At 36.3% G+C, this 22765-nt stretch overlaps 1 protein-coding gene across 1 annotated transcript in view; it reads right to left on the minus strand.

Moving 5' to 3' along the window:
- Window positions 1-15207: 15207 nt before the first annotated feature.
- The window catches only part of PAPSS1 (3'-phosphoadenosine 5'-phosphosulfate synthase 1), a 37704-nt gene continuing 30146 nt past the window's right edge, over window positions 15208-22765 (minus strand). Inside the window, exon 12 of the mRNA XM_052681769.1 lies at window positions 15208-16058. Coding sequence (XP_052537729.1) covers window positions 15920-16058 — 139 coding nt within the window. The 3' untranslated portion in view covers window positions 15208-15919. The remainder of the gene's footprint in view (window positions 16059-22765) is intronic.

A 22765-nucleotide genomic window follows, 5' to 3' on the forward strand; every position in this document is an offset into this window, starting at 1 on the left:
AATATTCTGTATTTCTAAGAAGTCACAGAATATTTTATGCTCAAGTTTAATGATTCCTACAATGAACAGCAGCACATTTGGGCAACTAGCAAGTGTGGGCAACTGCATGGAATGAGATAATTAACACCAATTCAGAACGACAATATGTAGGCAATGATGTGGTACCCACATTCATTAGATAACATCAGTGTGATTTTACACATACTTCATTTTCAACCAGTGAACGATCTATTCTTTAAATAGCAACCCTGTGATTCTGAATGCTTGTGCTAGTCTGAAAGAACTATAAAGGAGCACTCTTAACTCACATTAGCCCTTTTGAAAAAGGGGTAACTTACCACGAAGCAGTATAAGTTAGAACTTGCAAACCAGTAGCTTGCATCAGTGCTTTCTACAACCAGTTTGAGAGTCTGCACCATCGACCTCTGTGAGTGAATCACTTTTTCCACTGGAAGACATTTTGTGTTCAACAAGTCACAGCATGCAGATGCAGAAGCTCCATTTAAAAACATTAGTGTCAAGAATATATTGAGAGGAAGTGACACACTACTTGATATAAAGGATTTTTTTTTTTTTTTTAAAGCCACAATGAGGAATAATCTGCAGTTTACAGGTAAGAACTTGCCAAAAATGAGTGTTCCAAACCTTTCTCCAGCAACAACAACAACAAAATCATAGCATGCCAGCTGCCAGCTCTGGTTGCTAAATTTCAGCTGGGTATAATTAGAAAAACCTCACATGTGGGAACTCAGGAATTAAGTTTGCTTAGCAAAAAATGCAGCAATCCTGCAAACACTTTTCTCTAAAAGGTTTTAAAGTCCCTCACTACCACAGTTGTTTATTTCCATCTTTATAAACTACAACAAACTATTTTTTGTTCTAGACTTCTCTTAACATCCTGTTACAAGGTAGGCTAATAGTCTCAGAGTCATTATTTTGGTCTTTGCAACTGTATCTTTTGTTATGATCAACTTTTGCTTAACTAAAAGCACCTTCCATCTTCATAAGTTCCTCACAGAAATCAAGGTATGCCTTTCCTGAACACTGTTCTTTATTCAATAAAGTTCATCTGACATCCACAGCAACCTACTGGCAGTCAGCAAAAATTACAAGCTATCAGCTCTTCCCAGCACAAAATGAAAGCAATATATTAGGATCACTTTGCATGCATTACGAATTTCTTATTTGCCAGAGAAAGGCATAATTGATACTATCAGTTAATAAAAAACATATGTCCAAGTTTTAATACACTATTAGCAACAATGGTGGGGAAACTGAAAGCTAAATTTAACAGTAGTAAGCAGCATTGTCTTTCGAAATTAATTAAAAGACTTAAAATAGTTTTGGAATTTTAATCATGAAACTGGAGCTTCCACTAGAATTGCCTGCCTGCCAAGAGAATCACAAAGCCTCAACTACTGCTGTTTACGATTTCCATATTCCAATAATTTTTCTGTAATAAAGCCACAAAACCACTAGATATTTATTCCTATTGGCTTTTCCGAAGTTCACAGATCCATCAAGCATCGTCTTCAGGAAATACGTTGTTCGTCTTTGACATCATTAGCCTACTTACGTTCCCTTCAACCTTTTAAGGAAGAAGAATTTGGTTACAAACCAATATGCTTCTGCACGTCACCTTTCTTTGTCATTATAGCATCAGTGCACCATATGCAATCAAGGAACTTGTTCAGGAAAAACCAGAGAGCAAACGAACATATTCTGCAGATGGTCCCTCCTGTGAACCTAGTCCACATGGCGTAAGTCTGCACAGTCCTTCCCTCCCATATATTTCACATGGATACTCCTACATCATACATATGAAAACAAGACAAAGAAACAATCGTTTCTCTAGGTAACTTGTTCTAGTCTACAACCATAACCACTAAGAAATACAGCTGTATATCTCATCTGAATTTCTTTGACTAGTTTTGAGACACTAACTGTAACTATGTCTCTCTCTAGATTAAAGACTTCTGTCCATCACCAACTTAACCTAACTTGGAAGCTTTCTTTCATTATCAATCAAATAACTTATGAAACACCATGCCCTTCTGTAAAATACTTTCCACTTCTAAATTTATTATGATACTATTCTGATTTTTGGCATCACCCCTCTCCTCTGGGGGAAACATAAGACTGAATTTGATGTTAATCTTTCCAGCTCTACAGAAGTTGTAAAGAACCATTCTTTCTCTCTTCCCTGCTGCTGCTCTGTACTTACAAAAATTAGGAAATCTGCTAGCCGTTACAGTTTCAATGTGTACTGCTGTATCCTGAAGGAAAATACAACGATAACAGCAAGGTAGCAAAGTCTTCGGCTGCAACAAATGAGGACAAGCCCAAACACAGTGGCTACAGATACAGAAATGAAGGAAAAAAAGCTGCTTACCTTCAGAAGGCTTCAAGCATGCAGGAATCTTCAGAGCAAGATACCCTTGCTTCCACTGGCAACCATTAAGTGAAGTCTGGGAAGGGGTGGCTCCTGGCTCTACCCATTCTGGTCACTCAGATAGATTGCATGCACCTGAGCTCTGCTGGGTTGGCCCTGCCTTCCCACCAGGTGGTCAATCACTGGTTCAAGCTGTGACTTAGCATTTCTGCTACACCTGCAAATTAAGTCTCAATATTTTTCTCATTACAATGCCATAATACTTTTTAGCTTTCCCACCCTACAGAATTTTCATTTTATATTGGCCTTTTAACTGTTTGAACCACTGCCCTTGACCTACTTCTTGTCCCACACAAAAACAAAGCAAAACAACAACAAAAAAACGATGCCTAAGTGAAGGTACAAAATTTGCTGCTTATCCACTGAACTTGGTAGCTATTAGTTATGAAACACTAAAGCCTATTAAAGTCATTTTCTGTAACAGAAAGATCTTATATTTTGTTATTACTCTTAGTAAATTAAGGCAGATCTACTTTATTTTTTAGAAAGATAAAAATGTAACACAGAGCTATTAAAAAAATTACTAAATCTCATAGTTTTGTCTATCAGATCCACCATAAATGCTCTTTAAGTTGTATTTTTATATAAGTTATATTAAGTTCTATCTTTAAGTTATATTTAATTTATTTTGAAAGACAAAAGGCACATGCATTTCTCTTTCAAATCTCTCCAAGATATCTTGATACAATGGTCAGCATGAGAGAAAACTACAGCAATAGTGTTTGCATTAAAAAAAAAACAAAAACAAAAAAGACCCAAAGCCACTACACCCACCCATATTCGATTCCCTTCCCTATAAAATTTAGCAGTAGGAATTGAATTACTATCTTCTACTCAGTTCCATATTACATTGCCTTGAGCAGTACAGGTGCTCAAAATACAAATTATACTTAGAGATCATCCACGTTTTCAGAGGTCACATGTTTTGGGTTGTTCCTTTCTTCTTCCTTCAAGTAACCTACAAGATTCCTAACTATAAATTGTTCCTTCCAGCAACCACACGCCATGATTTTGCTGGCTATTTTTATTCATTAATACCAGCTGCTTCACAGTGCCTGGAAGTAACAGAAAAAATATGCATATATGTTTTAACCATATGGTAAAATCTGATGAAGGATGGCCTTTTATGTAGGATAATTCATAAACCTGCAGTAAAATTCAGTCTTATGCAAAAGACAGAGCTAAAAGTATGTTCTCCACTTGAACTTTCAAGGACCTGCATCAGTTTAAGTTTCTGAGACAAACTCGGACACCTGAGTTTGCTCTCATAAAGTCAGCAGAGCAATATCTATTTTCCATCATGATGGACTTTCTGATCAAGTGGAAATAGGACTTACAATGACCTTCTGTACAGAGATAGATTTTACCATTGTGCTTGAAGATAGCAAAGCGTCATGCTGCAAACCAAAAGGTTCTCTTCCAACTCCCACTAGTCATGATACACTTCAGTTCCAAAAATATTCTCTTGCCACTATTTGCAGATATTAAGATATAGATAGAAGTTCAAAAGAGATGAGAGCTGCAAAAACTATGTATTCAAATGACATGCCCTAGTAGTCTAAGAGCAAAACAAAATTAAGAACATTACATTCTAGCACTTAATTATGTACATAAGACTTCTTAAGCAAATATTTTTTTCAATGCACATGAAATGTTTCTTACCTCGTAACCACAATAATCCTGAACACAGAATCATAGGACACATCAAAACAAAATAAATCAAAATAGAGAGGGAACTGGGGTTTACAGAAGAGTAACAACAGAAGGTAGAAAAGAGCCACTTATGAATTAGGAAAGTTAGGATCAGAATCTAAACTAATTCCAGGAAACTAATTCTTTTTCCAGAGGTTACAGACCACTGTAACATAAGTGTTATCTTTCCAGGATGATCTGTCAATTCAATTAATAGATTATTTTTAATTTGCTGCATAGCAAAAGAATAGGGCTTTTGTTTGTCCTCCCTCTACTGTTTTTTGTTGATGTTGTTTGTTTGTTTAAGACTATGTGCACCTGTGAATGCTCTTTCACAGCAGTCTCTGGTATTTTCCCTGTTCCCACTTTATTCAAGTTTAACGTATTTTTTCACTAATATAACCACTATATTCTCCAGCATAAGAGAAATGGATGCTCGAAAACTGCAAAGGGCTGAGCATTCATTTCTGCTGTAGCTAAATCAAAAAACTATAAATAGAAAAATATATTTATATCACCTGGAACACAATGTTTTCAAGACTTACCACTGGCTTAAACAGAAAAAAATATATATAAATGTGAAACAAAATTGTATCCAATTGGATGATTAATTGTCATAGAATTCAATTGTCAAACTTCTTAGACAAAAATTGTCAGACTAGAATTAATCTCTTAAAACGACAACAAATTCTATTTCACTAAGTGGTTATTAAAACCACTTAAAAGAACATTAAAACATTAAAAGAGGATTTTTTTCATTATGTTCTCCATGAACATCAAGATCATTTAAACCATGATTTCTCTATTCTTTGTGTATTACAAGAGAAAGAAATGTAACATCTTTAGAAGAGCCTTTGTGAAACCCTGAACAGTAATTACATCTAACAGCAGGGAGAATCTCTTTATCTTTGGCTTAACAATGGTATTAACTACTCTTTCTTTGCTATTGTGCGTGTACACCATTATATTAAAACCATTGCAGTTGTATGTGCACTGATAAGTATTGCAAGGCCACACTGAGCATGCATCTCCGAGTAGGGAAGGTATTATGCTGAATGCTAAAAAGCTTCCTTTATCTGCTATATGTTTACTTTGGAAATATTGCTCATTGATAAAAAACACAGCACACATTAAGTTTTCCCAGCTTTACAAACCCAGAGGTGTGTATTTTTAAGATTACATTAGCCAGCTAATACCATCTCGTAGAGCCACTGAGAAAAAAAAACTTCCTCAGAGGGCAATTCCAAGAAGGCTTCACATTCTGAATCACCTCATAGAGAAACCAGTGCATGTCTCTTGCTCTCTACTGATGGTGTTAAGGTTTGGTAGGGTAACTTTTGTAAGTAACACTGAGTGACCTGAAAGTGCTTACAACAGTATCTTGTATATTGCCTTAATCTCAAAAAAATCCTACATTCTAAGTCTGAAAAAGACTCTATTTGCTCTTCCTCACTGACTTTTGATATACAAAGCTTGGCTGCGTGGTAGAAATGTTTTCCTAACCAACAGCAGACAAAGAATGACACAAGATCTCAAAAATCATGCATTACTTTTGCCAGAGGCTAACACCTGTCCCCTGCACAAAATAACCAAGCTAACTAACCTGAATTAACTTATTAAGTAATATGGCAAAGAGCTCATTTTTCCATATCAGTACTAGCCTGCAATCCCAATCAGGATAATGAAGTGGATTTGTCACTGAAGAAAACAAATGAAAATCAGTGGAAACATATGTTGTGTTTAAGATACTTTCTCTGTTTTCACATTTCTTTATAAGAATATACATGTATTTACAAACAAGAATACTTTAATCTCTCTTGAATGTGAATATTAAACATATATATATATACATGCTTCCCAACTGTCTCCTCAGAACCAGATTTGTTTTCTTTTGAAAGCAGTGTTTTCAAAAAGCTCCTTTGTATTTCATTTAATCTGATTTATGTATTTATTTACATTTAATCCTACAGTTACTTACTCTTAGTACTAGAAATCTGTAGAACTAATGCTGCAGACCAGAAAGGACCAGTAAAAAAAACCTCACCTCCTGATCAGAAGTTAGGAAAAATCTCATCTAGTAAAACAATTTAATCGTATTGAGTCCACTTTTGGATCAGCATCAGGCAACTTGTCCCGTGGACAAAGGCTAGCATTTCTGGTGCACACTCCCTGTGAATGAAAAAATCACCACAACATGAAAAACAAGTACAAATTCAGTTTGAAATTTTTTACTTCTAAAATTGCTGAAAACTTACATGTGTTCTTGATGTGAATTTAACTATTTAAACCACAAATAAAACCATTTATGGATGATGAAATAATTATCTTCTGCGTATAAATCCAAATAATCCAAAAATAACACAGTGATAGAAGTCAGAAGCAACAATTTCTTCTGAGAAGGGATGAAAAACTCAATCTAACAGTAGAAAAATGAACATAATCTTATGTCCCTCAGGCTCTGGTAAAAAAAGAATTCCTTAACATAAAACAGTATTCTATAAAACCAGGTGACTCAGAAAAAAGTAAACCAGTATGCAAAAAAATTTGCTACAGAGTTACAGAGAGAGAAAATTAATCATCTAATTTATTTTCATTATGACAAAGAGTGTGTGGTGCCATTATGCTAAATATTGGCTTCCACCAGAAGGAGATGAACTGAAGGCCAACAAACCAAAAATCAGTGGCTAGTTGCCTCTTTCTTAAAAAGAAAATATGCAGCAGAAGGGACCATGTTTCAGAAGTTTTACTCAGATAAACAAACTCCACAACTGTCTGAGTAAAAGAAAATTTAAATAAGCCTGTAATTAAATCCTATTTGGTTCCTGCTCTTTTATTTGGGCAAAAGATCAGAGCAAATGCAAATAAGTGTGTCACATATGAACAGCAGGACTAGTTGGTATTTAATTTTGACGAAGACTATTACAGTCCTGCTTGTTCAGCAGAACTCTATAAAATGAAGATTTTTATTTTTCCACACACTTTTAAGGACAGCATTCATTCTTATCAAATAGGACAGAAAGAAAAAAAAAAATCCCTCAACAACCACTGAATTTTTCAGGTAATATCTCAATCAAGTCATTCTAATATGTAAGACAGCAAGGCCTGTTTCACAGCATCAGGAAAAGGTCAAGGAGTGACTCCTGCAGTGAAATTGCAATGTCCTTTTTTTTTGTATTTACAAAATGACTTTGCCATGGATGGATTGACCTCAGAATTCAAGAGGGTATCTGCCAGCATTGACTGCTGTAGAAAAAAGGTCCAAATGACTTCAAAGTCTACCGAGGCAAGAATGCACCAAGCTAGCTGTTCCTACAGCAGCCTGTTCTCGTGGAAGCCCACCCTGCATTTTGCATTACACCCATTAAGTTAATCCCAGAGCATGGCAACAAGGGCAGATCCGCCGTTATCCCATTGGGAATGACATCTAATTAGTACAACATCAACTGGCCCAACGAGATGCTGTGAAGGAGCTCACAAACATGCTCATGTGTGATGGTGATCAATCTGCAAGACTTAGCTTTTTATTTTCACACTGGATTGGTACAAGCAAGAAAACTCTAACACAAGAATTTTTCCACTTTCTGATTGTGCTTTCCTGTCCTTCTAAAACTTAGAAGTGCATTTAAAACAAATGTAGCATCTCTTTGATAACGAAATTCAGTTTTAAGATAAGAAATGATGATTATTATAACAAACTTCACCTCACAGTTTTCACATCATCAGCTCTTCAGCAAAGACCCCTGCTTAAGATCAGTAGCAATGAATACAATTAAGTCCTGTAGCCTTTTCTTGTGTTGAAGTTTTTGTGTCCCCCCAGCCCTCTACCCATTAGAGAATTAAAATGTTTCTACTTCAAAAACAGCGGGCTTCCTTTTTGCTCTTTGCTTCTAACAAAGCCTGTAAAAAATATGAATTTTTCTAATATTTCCCAATTTGAGCATCAGTAATGTGGATGTTGTTATAACTGTTCTGAGAACGCTTTGCAAACAAAGTGCTACCAGCAGCAGCTCAGCCCCACTGCAAACAAAGACGCTTTCCCAACTATGATGATTATTTTAAAATTTTCTTTGATATCCTGAAGAATCGCTGCCTATTTCAAACTAGTTTTAATCTCTTTGATCCATATTGCTTGTCATGGAAACAGTAGAGAAAATGAAATACAAAACTAGGGAGATACCAGGTCAAAAGATGAAGTAAGTAACATTAAAAGGGTAATTGTGAGCTCCTCGCTTCTTTCATTTCAGTTCAGAATTTCACTGGCTTCCATGTCACTTTTCCAATGAAAAAGCAAGCAGTGGAACATTAATACTCAACGTGGCTTCTTCTTATACCAAGGAGTTGTAACATTTTGCGTCCATAAGACTACTGCAAGAAAACATTCCACCACACAATGCACTGGCATTTGCCTTGGCTCCAACTCCATATCCATTGCACAAGAGAAGCACTCCCAAGTTTCAGGGTCTCAATTCCTCTTTCACTCCATTTCGTTCACTGAGTCTTCTAAGACTTGATAGGTTTTTGGAGTTGTCATTGCTTTCACTGGGCTCTCCCCCATGTCTGTAGTAGTATACAAACACTGACTGCCAACACCTATCAACTTTCTTCTAGATGATGAGCATAAATTGAGTCTGGACTAAACAAAAATACAGAAACCTCTCAGATTTTGCCTACTCCATCTGTAATTCTATTTTTTTCAATTATTTTCCTTACGCTTCCTTTGAATGCTTCTGTATTTTGTAATTTTGTATAGACAAAATTAATGAGTTCACTAGCTGTTATTCTAGAGCAATAATTTAAAATTTGTGAGTTGCACTTAATGGAAAAGTTCACAAACGGCTGCTAAGGGAACCTCAGAAGACAAGTGAACAACAAGATCATTGGCTAATACTTACTAAAATTAAACAATAGGAAAAAAACCTACACTCATAAACCATAGTAGTCTGCAAACTAAGAAAGACTACGGGCCCATATTATACCAGCCCTGAACAAAATTAGAAACTCCATATATGAGTGGAATGTACTAAGGACACAAATTGTATCAAAATTACACGTGGAGATTTGAGATATTGAAAATTCCGCAGAAACCAGAAAGTAGATAACACACTTGTGCTGCAGAGAGTCCACTACCAGGCTAGAATTGTTTACAGCAGTGCAGGTCTTCCAGTGGAGCACAGGTCTTTGGGTTTCACAGGCAGGCCTTCTTTGACTTTTATCAACAATACTGTCATCCACTGGCTGAAAAGCTTTTATCTCGTGCTTTCATTTACGATCAGCCAAGATTTTTGTTTGAAACTTACATTATCCCATCTCAGGAAACAGTCTACTACCCTTTCCTGTCAAAAAGGAGACTGTGTATTCCAGCAATCACTCACAAACTTTAAAAGGAAAAAAAAGTAGTGCACTCTCACTGCAATCCGATTCATGCTTTCTTGAAAGACAGTGAGATCTTAATTCATTTTTCGAAAGGATTAAAGTTAAGCTGATATCTTCCAGAATTAATTTCACAAAATCGATGTGGAAAAATATCTACTTCCTCAGTAATAGTTCCAAGATCTACAAACATATTAGGATAATAATCAACCAAGAATGATAAAGAGATTGAATTTTCTTTTTAGCAATTACATAGGTATGAGAAAAAACCTGAAACAAAAAGTTGTTTCAAACTAAATAAAGGTGAAAAAAGTCAATTGAGTCGATCTAAGAGAAAAGGCAAGATTGCTTTTTTTAAAGCATCCAGCGTAGAATTGGATTACATAGGCCAGTATTTGCAGTTCATTGCCAATGTTCAACAAAACCTCAAACTGAAAACAGTGCAACTCTTTGAACATCAGAAAACACATTGTTCCTCATGAAGACACATCTTTACGAAAATGGAAAGATCTCAGTGCTTATTTTTATTTAATACACTAAAAGTGTGAGAAGGAATTCACTTTCATCTCTCCAGAAAACAAGTGACCAAAGAACCTTCATCACTTTCTGCATATCTTGTAGACGGAGCAGGCTGCTTTGAATTTCCATTTATATTTCAATAATCATCAAAGAAAAAGCAAGATATTATATTGAAAGAATTGCATGTTACAAGAGATGTGGCTTTTTTATTGTTAGTGCTTGAATAATGCTGTCCTGTGATCGATACTGATGGATTAATCACCTTTCCCTGAAATTATACTTTTCTGTACTCTTATCCAGCACATGAAGTGTGTCACAAGAAGTCATCACAGCATGAAGGATACACCTGAATGAAAAGCTTTTATGAAAAAGTCAGCCATAGCTGTTTTAATATTTCACAAAAATTGTGTACCCAATCTCTACATAAGACTGAGCTGTATAAAACTTTGTTGCTTTTTTTTGTTTGTTTGTTTAAAGAGAGAAAAAACTAATGGTACTGTAGGTAAAATAGCCAAGACCACTTACAGAGAAAAACTTCAATTTAAACCTGTAATACTCTTTGCAAAGAGATTTTGTTGTGGAGCTCACAAGCATGCCTTCCAAAATACTAACTGAAAATAGTATAAATTATGAACAGTGTCATTCTGAGTGTCTCTAACTACCAAGTAAGGCAAAGAAAGAAGCAGTATTTCTTTCCAGAAAGTAGCAGTATCATTCCTTGTAGAAATAAGGAACAAAGGAGTTATAAATAACTATCTCTAATGAAGAAGAGCCAATAGCAGTTTGCATTTTGCATTGTACTTTTGATGTTGACACTGATGGTATGTTTATTGTTCTGCTGTCACATAGCATGACATTTGCTCGCGTGATTATAACACTGTTGGTTTTTTTTTTTTTTAGACTATGCCACATCTTAAATATAAACTATAATAGTGGTAAGTTTTCTCCTGGCAGAAAGTTATGTTTAAACATAAGTGATCTTATCTCAATTGTCTAGGAAAACAAATGAATCGAATGATCAAAACACTGCTTTTTGCAGTTGGTAGAATATTGTGCTCATCAGCTAGAAATAAGGCAGACCTCAGTGACACATTATCAATGCTCTTCCACGGACTGACTGCAGTCTTCCATTCTACAGCAGACAGCTCTTTCGAATCCAATGCTTGAAAGTCAAGGAGTTTCTTCTGTTTCCACACAAAACCTTTGAGAAAACTGTTGATGAAATAAAATTAATAGTACAAAAACCTAAATGTTTTCTTTCTCTGATTAGCACTCTTGAAATCAGAAATGTTTCTAAGTTAGAAGTGATTTGTCCTTCTGAGTGAAATGTCATACTTTTTAATAAGTGCAACAATGCTGTCCAGAGTGTTAACATCTGGATAATGTTTTTTCTCATCTGTCTCATTCTCAGCTATTGCAATAAACTTAAATATCAAATCATTACAGAAATAATTGATGTGTAGCCCACAAAAATTTGGATGAAGGCTATCTGGGTGGAAAGACTGGAGATATGCAGGTGGTCAGAAAGAAAAATAAAAACCCACAACTTAGACTGCAAGCCTTTTACATTCAGGAGATGAAAATAAATGGACGTGGCCAAAATGCTTATTTTCTTCTTATGAGGTGCAGTTGAGACTGATGAGTGTAGGACTCCACAGACAAAATAACTTCACAGAGGATAAAAGAGATTCAGGCACTATTTCCACTCCACTGAAGATTAGGCTGAAAAGGATGTAGGTTGGTTTTTTTTTCCTTTTATATACAGACATTCTGTAGTAGCATTCTGACTAGAGATATACTTCAAAGTGCTGTATAGTTTGATTTCAACATAAAGGTTGGGTGACAGTTCTTATACTGAATCCAAGGCTCCTCAAGTTTTATGATATATTAAAATCTTCACATTCTCGTTTTAACTTGCAGTCATTTATTGTCTAAGAATTCCAGATGTGGCTTTAAAGCACTGTTTCCTAGCTTTCAGGGCAGTTGCCTTCCCTCTTCAGCTTCAAAATTATATCAAGATGAATTTTCTAGGGCAAAAAGTTCTGGAAATGTTGAAAGTATAACTCTGGTCCATGCACATACACACCCTCCCATAATGAAAAAAAGTGATTTTAATAAAAGACTAAATAATGAAAATGGATACAGGTAAAAAATTTCCAATATCAGAAGAGCAGACAGAGATCTTGCAGGAGACACAAAGAAAACTCCTCAATGGACACTTCAAAAGCCTGCTTAAAATCTAGCGCTATATTCATAGTCAAAAAGCTCTTCATAAAAGGAGAGAGCAAATAAAAATGAGGCCCTGTTACTCCAGCCCTCAGGCTTTCTTCAAGGTAAAACAGTACAACTGAGCAGAAACCTTAGCACTGACTTCCTTTAAATCACATGTTTAGCCAACACCTGCTTCGCTGCTGGCAGGAACTCCCATATCCAACAGAACAGATATGGAAAGCTTTAAAGTTACCCTTGGCAACCTATCTTATATTATTAAAACTAAATGTGAAGAAAATTGCACTAACATCACCTTCCTTCACAGCAACTGAAGTAGGAGTTCTGCAACATAAATTTCCAAGATCAATTAATAAATTAGAAACAAAACATTAATTCTGAGCTCCAGTTGTATTAATTGTGACATTCAACTCAGGCAATTCATCCAGCCTATTAAGTCCGTATTATTTTGTGGGTGGCGCTGAAGGATTCTGCGTCAGGTTTCGAGAATAGAACACCATTCCTACACATTTCTTATTACTGTTCAGTCACCACAGTAAATCAGGTTCCTGTAAAAGAATAAGCACAAATCCCTGCATAGAAACTGAATTTTCATTAACTATCTCATTTCTTTTCTTGTCAATTCTCCAACTTCAAGAACAACAACTTCTTTCCCTGCCTTTGGAGTTTGTGCCCTAGATGCAGTAAACTCATCTTTGACTCATAGAGAAACTAACAAATAACAGAGATGAGAGCTTCTTTCTGTGTTCCTATGATTCGTAGCAGAAAAAGGCTCATAACCAGAGATGACAAGGCATACAGTGTGTATAAATGCAGGAGACAAACACGTAACTGTCTTCAAAGCTGTCAGCTTATACTGGGAAAGGAAGTATATTGATTATCTGATAATGTTATACTGATTAGCACTTTTAATCCAAGGGAAGGGAAAAGCATCTAGACTACTGTAAGAATTTTGTCAGGGTTACTGAAGTATTTTTTATTCCTTCTGTAGCACAGAAGGTTTAAACTCTGTGTGACCCACATGTGAAACTTTCTGAAATTAAGGATACACGAAATACAGAAGAGGTCCAAACTCAGCCACATACAGTGGCTTACTGCCTGCATTGCTCATGCTAATTCTGTTCTGTTTCCACCACCAGCCCAAGATATTCACTCACTTCCTCCCACTCCTGACTTCTACTTAATTACTCCAGATGCATGAGCTTGATATCTCCAAACTGTGTCTAGAAAAAAAAATTGTGACCAGATCTACATTTTCCATTTTGTATGTCTAATGTACTACTAAGTCACTAGTGTTTAAAACCCCACTATGGAAATAAACCAGATAAAACCCAAACCCCTCAGTATATAGCCAGTATTTTTCTATTGAGACTCTCGGATTCTTAATTGAAAAGTCTCCCTGAATGAGCATTTATACCAGTCAAACACAGGCATAAAGTGCCTCACATAGGAAAATAGAACAGTCTTCGTGGGACTATACAAACAGCACTGGATAACAGACAAATTACTCTGCACAAGAGCAGCAGGTAAAGAACCATTTGGGAGGTGGAAGGCAAGGGAAATATTTCTTTTAATCACTTCTAGGGTAGCCCTTTCCTGTGGAGTACTTCTTTCATACACAAGAGAGTAAGAAAAGAGAAAAACTTAGAATTCTACAGTGAAAACATGCATGATATGGAAAAAAGTTGTATAGAGCAAGTCCTACCCACAAAGTGACTAGATGTTCTCCTTCTTAATTATGAATTCCTTAGGAATGCCATGGCTGTTACCTTCAAGTTAGAATAAACACGAAGGCTTCATTAACACAAAGCACTGAAAGGAATGTTTTCCAGAAGCACTGTAAAAACAGAGCCTCAGCACTATGCCAGTTGAGTATGAATATTGGATCTGCTTGTTATCACTGCATTAAGTTGTTTATTCCTACTTCTAAATTAATTTTAACGGATGATTCAAATTCTTGCTCACCATTCAAGTTATTTTCCAGACTTCTATAGTTGAAGTAGCACTTGTAAAATATCTACTTCTGTACTTTTCAACCTGTGCTTGCCGTTCTGCTAAAATACACTGTGATGGATGTTATTATTAATAAGAATCATACCTGACAGCAAAAAGTCCAAACTCTAACTTTCAACAGCAAATCCCTTTTTAGCAGCTCATAACTTTTGTTCATCTTTGTAGCTAAGCATGAAGTACTGCACAAACACCTGCACAGAGAGGAAGTAACTTTTTCTTCTGGATTGTGCACAACCTATATATTGATGGGATCTAAAAAAAAAAAACAAAAAAATTTCAAGGCAAGTTTGAAGAAAACACATTTAGTGATTCTAAAATTTTATGCTATCAAAACGCAGTCTCAATAATCATTGTTGTTTCCTGATAAATATGCCTCTTGTTTTTTTTCCAACTTTGCCTTATTTTCTTGCATCTTACAGAAGCATAAATCGCCCTAAACGTTACTATTTACATATTTTCAAGGAGACAGAAGAAGAAAAGAGAAGGAAGACACTCCCAAAGTATCTGTCTTAAAATTACTTCGAACAAGTAAATGAAGACTGCAGTTAGTATTCATCCCACTCATTGCACTGGTCCCTTCACCACAACCACCCACAATCCCCCCGAAAACAATTCTGTATGATCATATGCTTCGTTCAGGTTCAATAGCAGGCCAGTTTCAATGTTCTAAAAACAATTTTTTACTCATTCCTCCTACGTCCAACTTCTGCTAAAGAAGAGACAGTTTCAGTGAGAAGGATATGAGAAGTTCCTATTCAATAGCTAAGAACAGTTTGACTGTTCCTCTGATTACCTACAAACACTGGAAAAGATGCCAACAGATCAGTACTACTGTATGCTTACTGTTGAGTGTAACAGGAACAAAGACCAGTAAGTGAAATCAAATGGGATCAAATGATCCCCACTGACATTCATTGCAACAAGTACACATGAAAATAAATATCTTAGTTTATTAAGAGAAAATTAAGTATTTTGTTTTATTCATTACTTGGTCATCTTTACAGGTCCACAGCAGAAGAAAACTACCGGACAGAGCTCCAAGAACTCTAAAACTAAACAAAGAAAGCAACAGAAGTTAATTATGCTGCATAATTATGCAAAGAACTCTGCTTTTTGATTACATATACTGAAAAGTTAATTTTAAATGCTTCTGGAGATGCTGATGAGAATAAGATAGAGTACACTTTTAAGGTAGTTTAAAACTTATTTACTTTTTTCATTTATAGAGCATCTATCTATAGTTAGGAGTCTAACTATTACATTTTCTCCTACAAACTACTAAAACCAGAAAATATTCAGCAGTTTAAATAATATGAAAAAAGCTGCATCTATTTAACAGCTGCAGAACTCAGAAGACAGAGGCAGTAAAATAATATAAAAAAAAACAGAGTTAAAAATCCCACTGTAAGAATATTAACTGTAATAAAAGAAAAGACATTAAAAACAGCAGCTAGTTAGGTGCCAGGATATAATAGAACCCATAAGGACAGGCAAAGAATGATGCTAAGTTAGAGAGAAAGAGTCTGTTTTCAGAGAAGAACTTCCTGACAGATACCACAACAAAGCGACATGAACGGTGACTGTGTGGTCCCCTTCTCGTAAATAAATCAGGCGTCAAAGGTTGATCTGCAGTTAATAAGAGGCCTAAGCCTTCTCCAAGGATTTGTAGTATTCTGTCAGCACAGTCCAAGCCTTAGGAGCCATGAAGCCTTCTGGTGGGTTTTGTCCTTCTCGAGCCAGCTTGCGCATGCGGGTCCCTGATATAAATTCGAAGTCTTCATGGCTGAGAGATGGGAGTGGGATTAAGGGAAGGGAGGGAGAGGAGAAGGTAGGGGGAAACAAGAAAATGTTTTAAAAAGCAGTATGAGCTGTTCATATTTCTTCTGCCTTTTTTTTTTTTTTTTTTTTTAAATGACATTTAAAAAAAAAAATGACTTCATGAACATGACTTCAATGACATTTCCTCTTGGAATTATAATTCTGGAAAGCAACTGTTATTTCCAGACATTGTACATCGATGACAGTACATCTCCAAAAATACACACCCTCTACAAATATACATTCTGTACAGCAAACAGCTTAGGTAGCTCCTAAGTTTAGCAGCTTAGTCCAACTGATCTCCTGCAGGTTGAATCAAGTCTGTGCTTCCATCTACCTTGGCTTTCTCTTTAAGAAGAAGCAAGGAAACTATATGCTGTTTGTAGGGTATTTCAGTGCTGGCAGAAGATCATTTCAGTTCCACTGCAGAATGTGGAAGAACAACATGGCAGAAAATTGCTTGATGACAGACAGTTTGCAGAACAGAAAGAAATATAGAGGCAGGTGCTACAGATTCAAAATAAAATAATGGAGTTCTATAATACATTTTTTTTAATAGTAAAGTTAGTAAGGCAGTGGCATGGGTTTTTGCATGGAAAGGGGGTGGATACCCTGTCCCTGAAGACAGCCAAGGTCAGACTGGAGGGGCTCTGAGCACCTAATGGAGATGTAGGTGTCCCTGTTCACTGCTGGAAGTGGACCACATGGCCTCTAGAGGTCCCTTCCAACTCAAACAATCCTGTGATTCTATTTTCTATAGCTTTTGCAGCTTGGCCAGTGCAAGCCACATAGCATGCGTGTATATATGTATATATGTATGTATATATATACACATATATATGGAAATACACATGATATATACAGATCCAAAAAAGAAAAAAAGCATAAAATTATCTGGAGGAATAATAAAACTGCCTTCCCATAAACATGTTTTTCCTAAAAAAAAAAAAAGATTTCAATTGGGCAGATAAAAAAAAAAGGAACCCAGATGAGGATTGTTGATTATTGCTGTTAACATGACAATCTAAATTAAAATGAACTTCTCAGGTATGTGGTAATAAGCAGCAAAAGCTCCAGTCAAATTAAACACTATTCCTCATAGAAGTGAAAAAGTATAACCAAGACAAGAATGCCAGAATTCTACCAAATGTTCCATAGAAAAATGATTTATTCTTAAATTAAATATGGCAATTTTACTTACGCCATTTGCTCAATTTGCAACATGTAACCATTACGCACTCTTTACTTGTCTGTTTGAAATAAAAGCCAAGCATTGATCTCAGATGCATTAGACAGAAACAAGAGCCAAGTGTGCGCATCAGAGGGCAGAACTTGGCTTTAAGTGCTGAGCTATGCTCAGCAGGGTATGGAAGTTAGCAAGATGCAGAAAGCATTCCACAGTTTCCTTTCACAAAACCACTAACCCCATAAATTTTTGATTTGGATTGTGTGCATCCACACAGCAGCAATGCCATACATGCTCTTTTCTTATTGCTTCCAATTTAGGACTGTGCATTCTTGAAGTGCAAAGACAAGACAAAAAACCCTACTGCGCTTCAATTTTGCAAAACACAAATGACACAAAAATGCAAACCCTTCAGCTTACGTAAGCCCATGAAAGAGTTATGTCACTACCACGCAGAACACCTGCAAATGTTGTTGCTTGGTAGGGTGATGCCTAGTATTTACTAATGCTGCTTGAAGGGAACTTGATTGTTTTGAAGACAGCTATTTCTACAAAACATACACAACGAAATGCCAAGTCTGGTTATTATTCTTGCAAAAACAAAATATTAAGTCTCCAGACAACTGGGATGGAAGGAGTAAAGCGCTTTCCATGTTTTTCATGATATCAAAAGCCTGAGCATGAAAAACACATTAGCTGATTTATTGACTCCCTGTCTGTTTGTAGAATGAGCCTTCTAAATGCCCTACAAATTTAGTAAGAAATAAAGCTACCAAGAAACTTACATATACCATGTAAGTTTGCTTCAATAAGACCCTCCTTCCTTCAGCTTCCTCCTCCATAGCTGTGCAAGAAGCAGTTCTAAGAATTAGAAAAAACATATACATGCAAAAAAAAAAGAAAGAAAAAAGAAAATCCATAGAAGCCTTAGAAAAAGAAAAATCTATGTGAGGATCAATTAAGAAACTAATTAGGTACAGTGTTACAAAAAATTTCAAGAAATGTTTCAAAAATACTATTTTAAAAAGCACAGAAATACTGGCTGAGGCCCCTTATCTATGTCCCAAAATTCTCTGTCAAAAAATTTTCTTTAAAAACCTCCTAAATTAGTAATCACTAAACTGACTCCTATAAGGCTTTAGTAATGCATACAGAATACTGAAACGGCTCAGTAAATTTTTGCCTTTTTTGTGAATTCCTTCATCACTAATTTTGGTACTTAAGTTTCCAGCTTAATCTCCACATTCATACCTAAAACAGTCTTTCTATAACACCTAAATACTCAATGCCTTTACTAATTGTGAAAACTCAATTTCCAGAGTAACAGAAACTAATATTTCTACTACACAGAAACATGACTTCTTCACTCTGTTGTGACACCAGAGCAACTGCCATGTTCTACTCAGCTGGCAAACTTTCAGATGCAATTAATTCCTTGAGCAATTCACAGGCTTCTTTTTCTCAGGTTCAGTCTTTTAATAGCTCCACTCCTCTAGCTTCATATTCCCTACTGAACAAGATCAGTCAGGAGGTGAAATCCAACCTTTTAACCACTCTCAAAAGGATTTCCATCAAACTAAAATTTGTCTTTGCAGCATGAAACTGTGACTCCACTTAGGTCTTGGGAGCCCTCTGCCATGCTGAGTAAACCAGCTAGTATCACACAGGTTCCAAACCTAGCTGGCTATTAACAAACATCGTGTGAGAGTAGAACATAATCAACATACTTAATATCAACATAAGGAAAGTAAATCCCTTACCTGACACACATTAAACTTCTTTTTGACTAGAAATGTTTAAATCATTTGAGCTGCTGTGATATCTATCCTAAAATATCCTAAATGGTGCACTAATATTTACTATTTCACATAACGAAATGAAGGAGGACAACCAAGTATGTCTTTTTCAGTCTCTTTACTACCACTTTTAAAATCAGACATCACATCAAACAAGTTTGCAAATGCTACACACTTGGTTGAAACAGCTAAGAATGACTTGACAGTATGAAGGTAGCTGTGACAACCGCATTCTGTAGTGTATTCCCAGGACTTTCAAACTTTAAAAGTCACAATCATTCCTACCCTTCAGATACCCATGCTTCATTCACACTTTACAAAAAGCATGAACAGTCTGCTCCAGTAGCCTTATTTATGAGCTTCTTTTAGCTGAAGTGATCTCATTGGTTTTCCTCAAGAACAAAAAAGCTGTTGTTTTTTTTTTTCCAGACATTGCTGAGGAATTTTTTCCCCTTTTATTAATTTATTTATTGCTTGTGCATGTGTGTTGGCTTTTTATTGTTAGTAACTAGACTAATTTCCTTTCTTAACTGAGTTTTTTTCTCACCAGCAGGCTGTGGCTGCATTTTTAGGACTGATCTTCTGCAGAGAATTGGGAATCTCTGCTCGCCCAAACAACTATTAAGCCACCAATACTAAATTACATCTGCCTGTGGTAACTGAGCGGCCTTGCTGGCTGAAGAAACATAGTGACTTCTTCTGAAAGGATTTCAGCATTTGGTGGTAGTTTGTTTTTTTACTTTAGTTGCTTTGGGGTTTGGGGTTTTTTTGGTTGTCATTTTGTTTTTTTTTTTTGCGGTGTTTTGTTGTTGTTGTTTGTGTTTTGTTTTTTTTACACTTCAGCCTGAACCACTTCAGTAGTTCTCAGATCAGACATTTGTTTGAAAGTTCTCCATTATAACAACAATTCCTTCTGTGCACTTCTTCAAATCATGTTTGGACTTACTCAATTATTGATCCCCTTTCAATTTTCTCTTCCGGGAGCGTTTGAACTTAGGCTACTGAAGTGCAAAGGGTTTCTTCTGACTCCTTTTTTTGTTCTTACAGACGTTTCTATTTCAGAATGCTGTTGGTGGCCTTCTAACATCTGTTCCATTGATTTATTGACACTGTGCAAGTCATACAATGAACAGAACAATGGCAAAAATGGCAAAGAAATGACGGAACTTAAGCCTCTTGTTTGCAGTTACCAGTGCACATGCCACATGTCGTCCAAAGGAACTTCCTTGGTCACTGCTTAGCTGGAAAGTGATGTGGCCCCATGGATGACTGGTGAAAAGTAGGTACAGCCACTAGAGGAAGCTAGCAGGGCAGCACCTCAGATTTCAAGGCATGAGCATAACTGCTCTTGCTTGTAGGACAAGAACTGCAAAATCAGAAGACTAAAGTCTCCCAGATCAGAATCTAGGATTTAAATATCTATAGCGGTTTTCCAATGTTGTATCATAAAACGTACCTGCTGTTGTAAAATTAAGAAGCCCTAGGGGCAGCAGCTAAGAGAGATACAGCTCAGATACAGCTTAGTCTCAAGAACACTCATGTAATACCTGCTTGGCATAACCTTCCATACCTCTGTTAGTGTTGCAAATTTTTTAACTGGCTATTGGCTGTGAAGCTTCCAAGCCTCAAGCAGTTAAATAAGATGCAACAGAAATCAAGTTATCCAATTCTAAAATAGGTCAGAGTAGCGCTTTTTTGCAAACGAATGCCTTCTCCGCATTTTCAAGTTGTGTTTTTCATGAGTTAAGTAGTGTGCTAAGAAAAGACTTTCATGAGGAGTCAAGTCGTTACTTTATTCCTGAGGTCCTCCACCAGTACTGACCCTCTCACATTTCCACACAACTCTCTACTCCCTACCATCCTTCTTGCAGAGTTGAAACACCACTTGGTCCAGGAATCTGACAGGTTTTTGGCATTACATCGAATACCCTGAAATACAGCCAGCTGCACCCACCCAAGCTCTGTCTGTAGCCTACCACAGTGTTCTGGCTACGGTGAGTAGGAACAATACTGGCTTTCTCTTTAGGGAGCTTGCATGCAGCTGCATTGCCATCTAGAGGATTGCTGTCACACTCTAGTTTATCCCACAGTTAGCAAACAACATCTAGAGGATGAGACAAGTAGTCCTGCATTCAAACAGAAGAAAGGTAAAGCTTCATGCTAACAGCAGCATTAACTTTTTTCCAAGATAGTGGCAGAAATAGAAAAAGCTCCTGTTGTGGTTTAACCCAGCAGGTAGTTAATTATATATATATATATATAAAATAAAATTAAAAAAAGACACAGTCACTTGCACCTTTCCCCTTCCCAGTGGGATGGGGGAGAGAACAGAAAGGAAAGAAAAGAAAGAAGTATAACTTACAGGTTCAGATAAAACTATTTACTAAGACAGAGAAAGGAAAAAAGATAGTAATTATGACAATTTTTTATACATATATGTGTATATTTACACACACACACACAGACACACAAATGTATACCTAAATGTATATAACAAGTGAGGCACAAGCGATTACTCACCATCCCCCAACTGATGCCCAGCCACCTCAAGTGGCAGAAGAGAGTGAGATTAATTCCCATTTCTTTCAAAACTGCTTCTGCTTGATGCCATACAGTATGGAACGTCCCTTTGGCCAGTTTAAGTCAGCTGTCCTAACTCTGTTCTATCCTAGCTCCTTGGGCCCTTCAGTGAGAATAGCCTTGGCTCTGTACAGCACCGCTTAGTAGCAACTATATACATTGGTATTTTATCAACAGTGCTTTTCTCCTAGTAGCAAAAACATGGAACCATAGCATCATACTAGACACTCTGAAGAAAACAATTCCATCCCAGCTGAAACTAAGACAACTCCAACTCAAGGGTGCATACAGATATCACAAAAGGATAAGAGTACACATTCCACAGTCTGTGATCTAAGGCAAAACTTGTTACAAGGGGTTTTGTTGGGTTTGGGTTTGGGTTTGTTTTTTGTGGGTTTTTTTGTTTGTTTGTTTGTTTTTGTTTTTAATTAAATCATCTGGTCCAACTAATGACAGAGATAAAAATTTAATTCCCCTCAATCTAAATCAAACCTATCCTGCCAAGAGTACAGTATTAATAATCACAATCAATATACTATACAATTTTCCTGTTCTGTGCAGTGAGAATTCTTGTGTCTGGTATCGTTAACCCTATTCCAACATAGTAGAAAGTGACACACCGTTAGACCTATTCCATTTTGATCATGGTGTGCTTATCTTTCAAAACAAACATGTTGAATCACTTGAATAACAAACAAATAGGACAAATACCCATTGAATCCAATACAACAGCCTTTTGACTCTTACGTATAAAACATACAAGTTATAACAAAGCCAGCAAAATTTACATCACAGTTTAATTACTGTGCACAGCAATGAGAATTTCTAGGTGCATCTCAGATAACAAATTGCACACACACACACACACACTTCACTCAAGTGTTCACGAGCTAGCTGTCTAAGTGGTAATAAGCACAGGAACAGATTTTAATGTCCTATATGCTAGAAGAATGCTTCCTTCTGATGTTATTCCTTCAAGTAAAAGTATCATTATGTAGGTCTGGTCTGATGCTACTGTTGCTTCATTTACAAAAAAAAAGAAATCATGCTGCAGTGCTATCCAAAGAGATACTTCGGAGCATTGAGGAGAGCCTCATGCTGGACTGCTGC

This window comes from Tympanuchus pallidicinctus, unplaced genomic scaffold, assembly GCF_026119805.1.
Source record: "Tympanuchus pallidicinctus isolate F22 unplaced genomic scaffold, pur_lepc_1.0 scaffold2, whole genome shotgun sequence".
NCBI classification, from domain to species: Eukaryota; Metazoa; Chordata; class Aves; order Galliformes; family Phasianidae; genus Tympanuchus; species Tympanuchus pallidicinctus.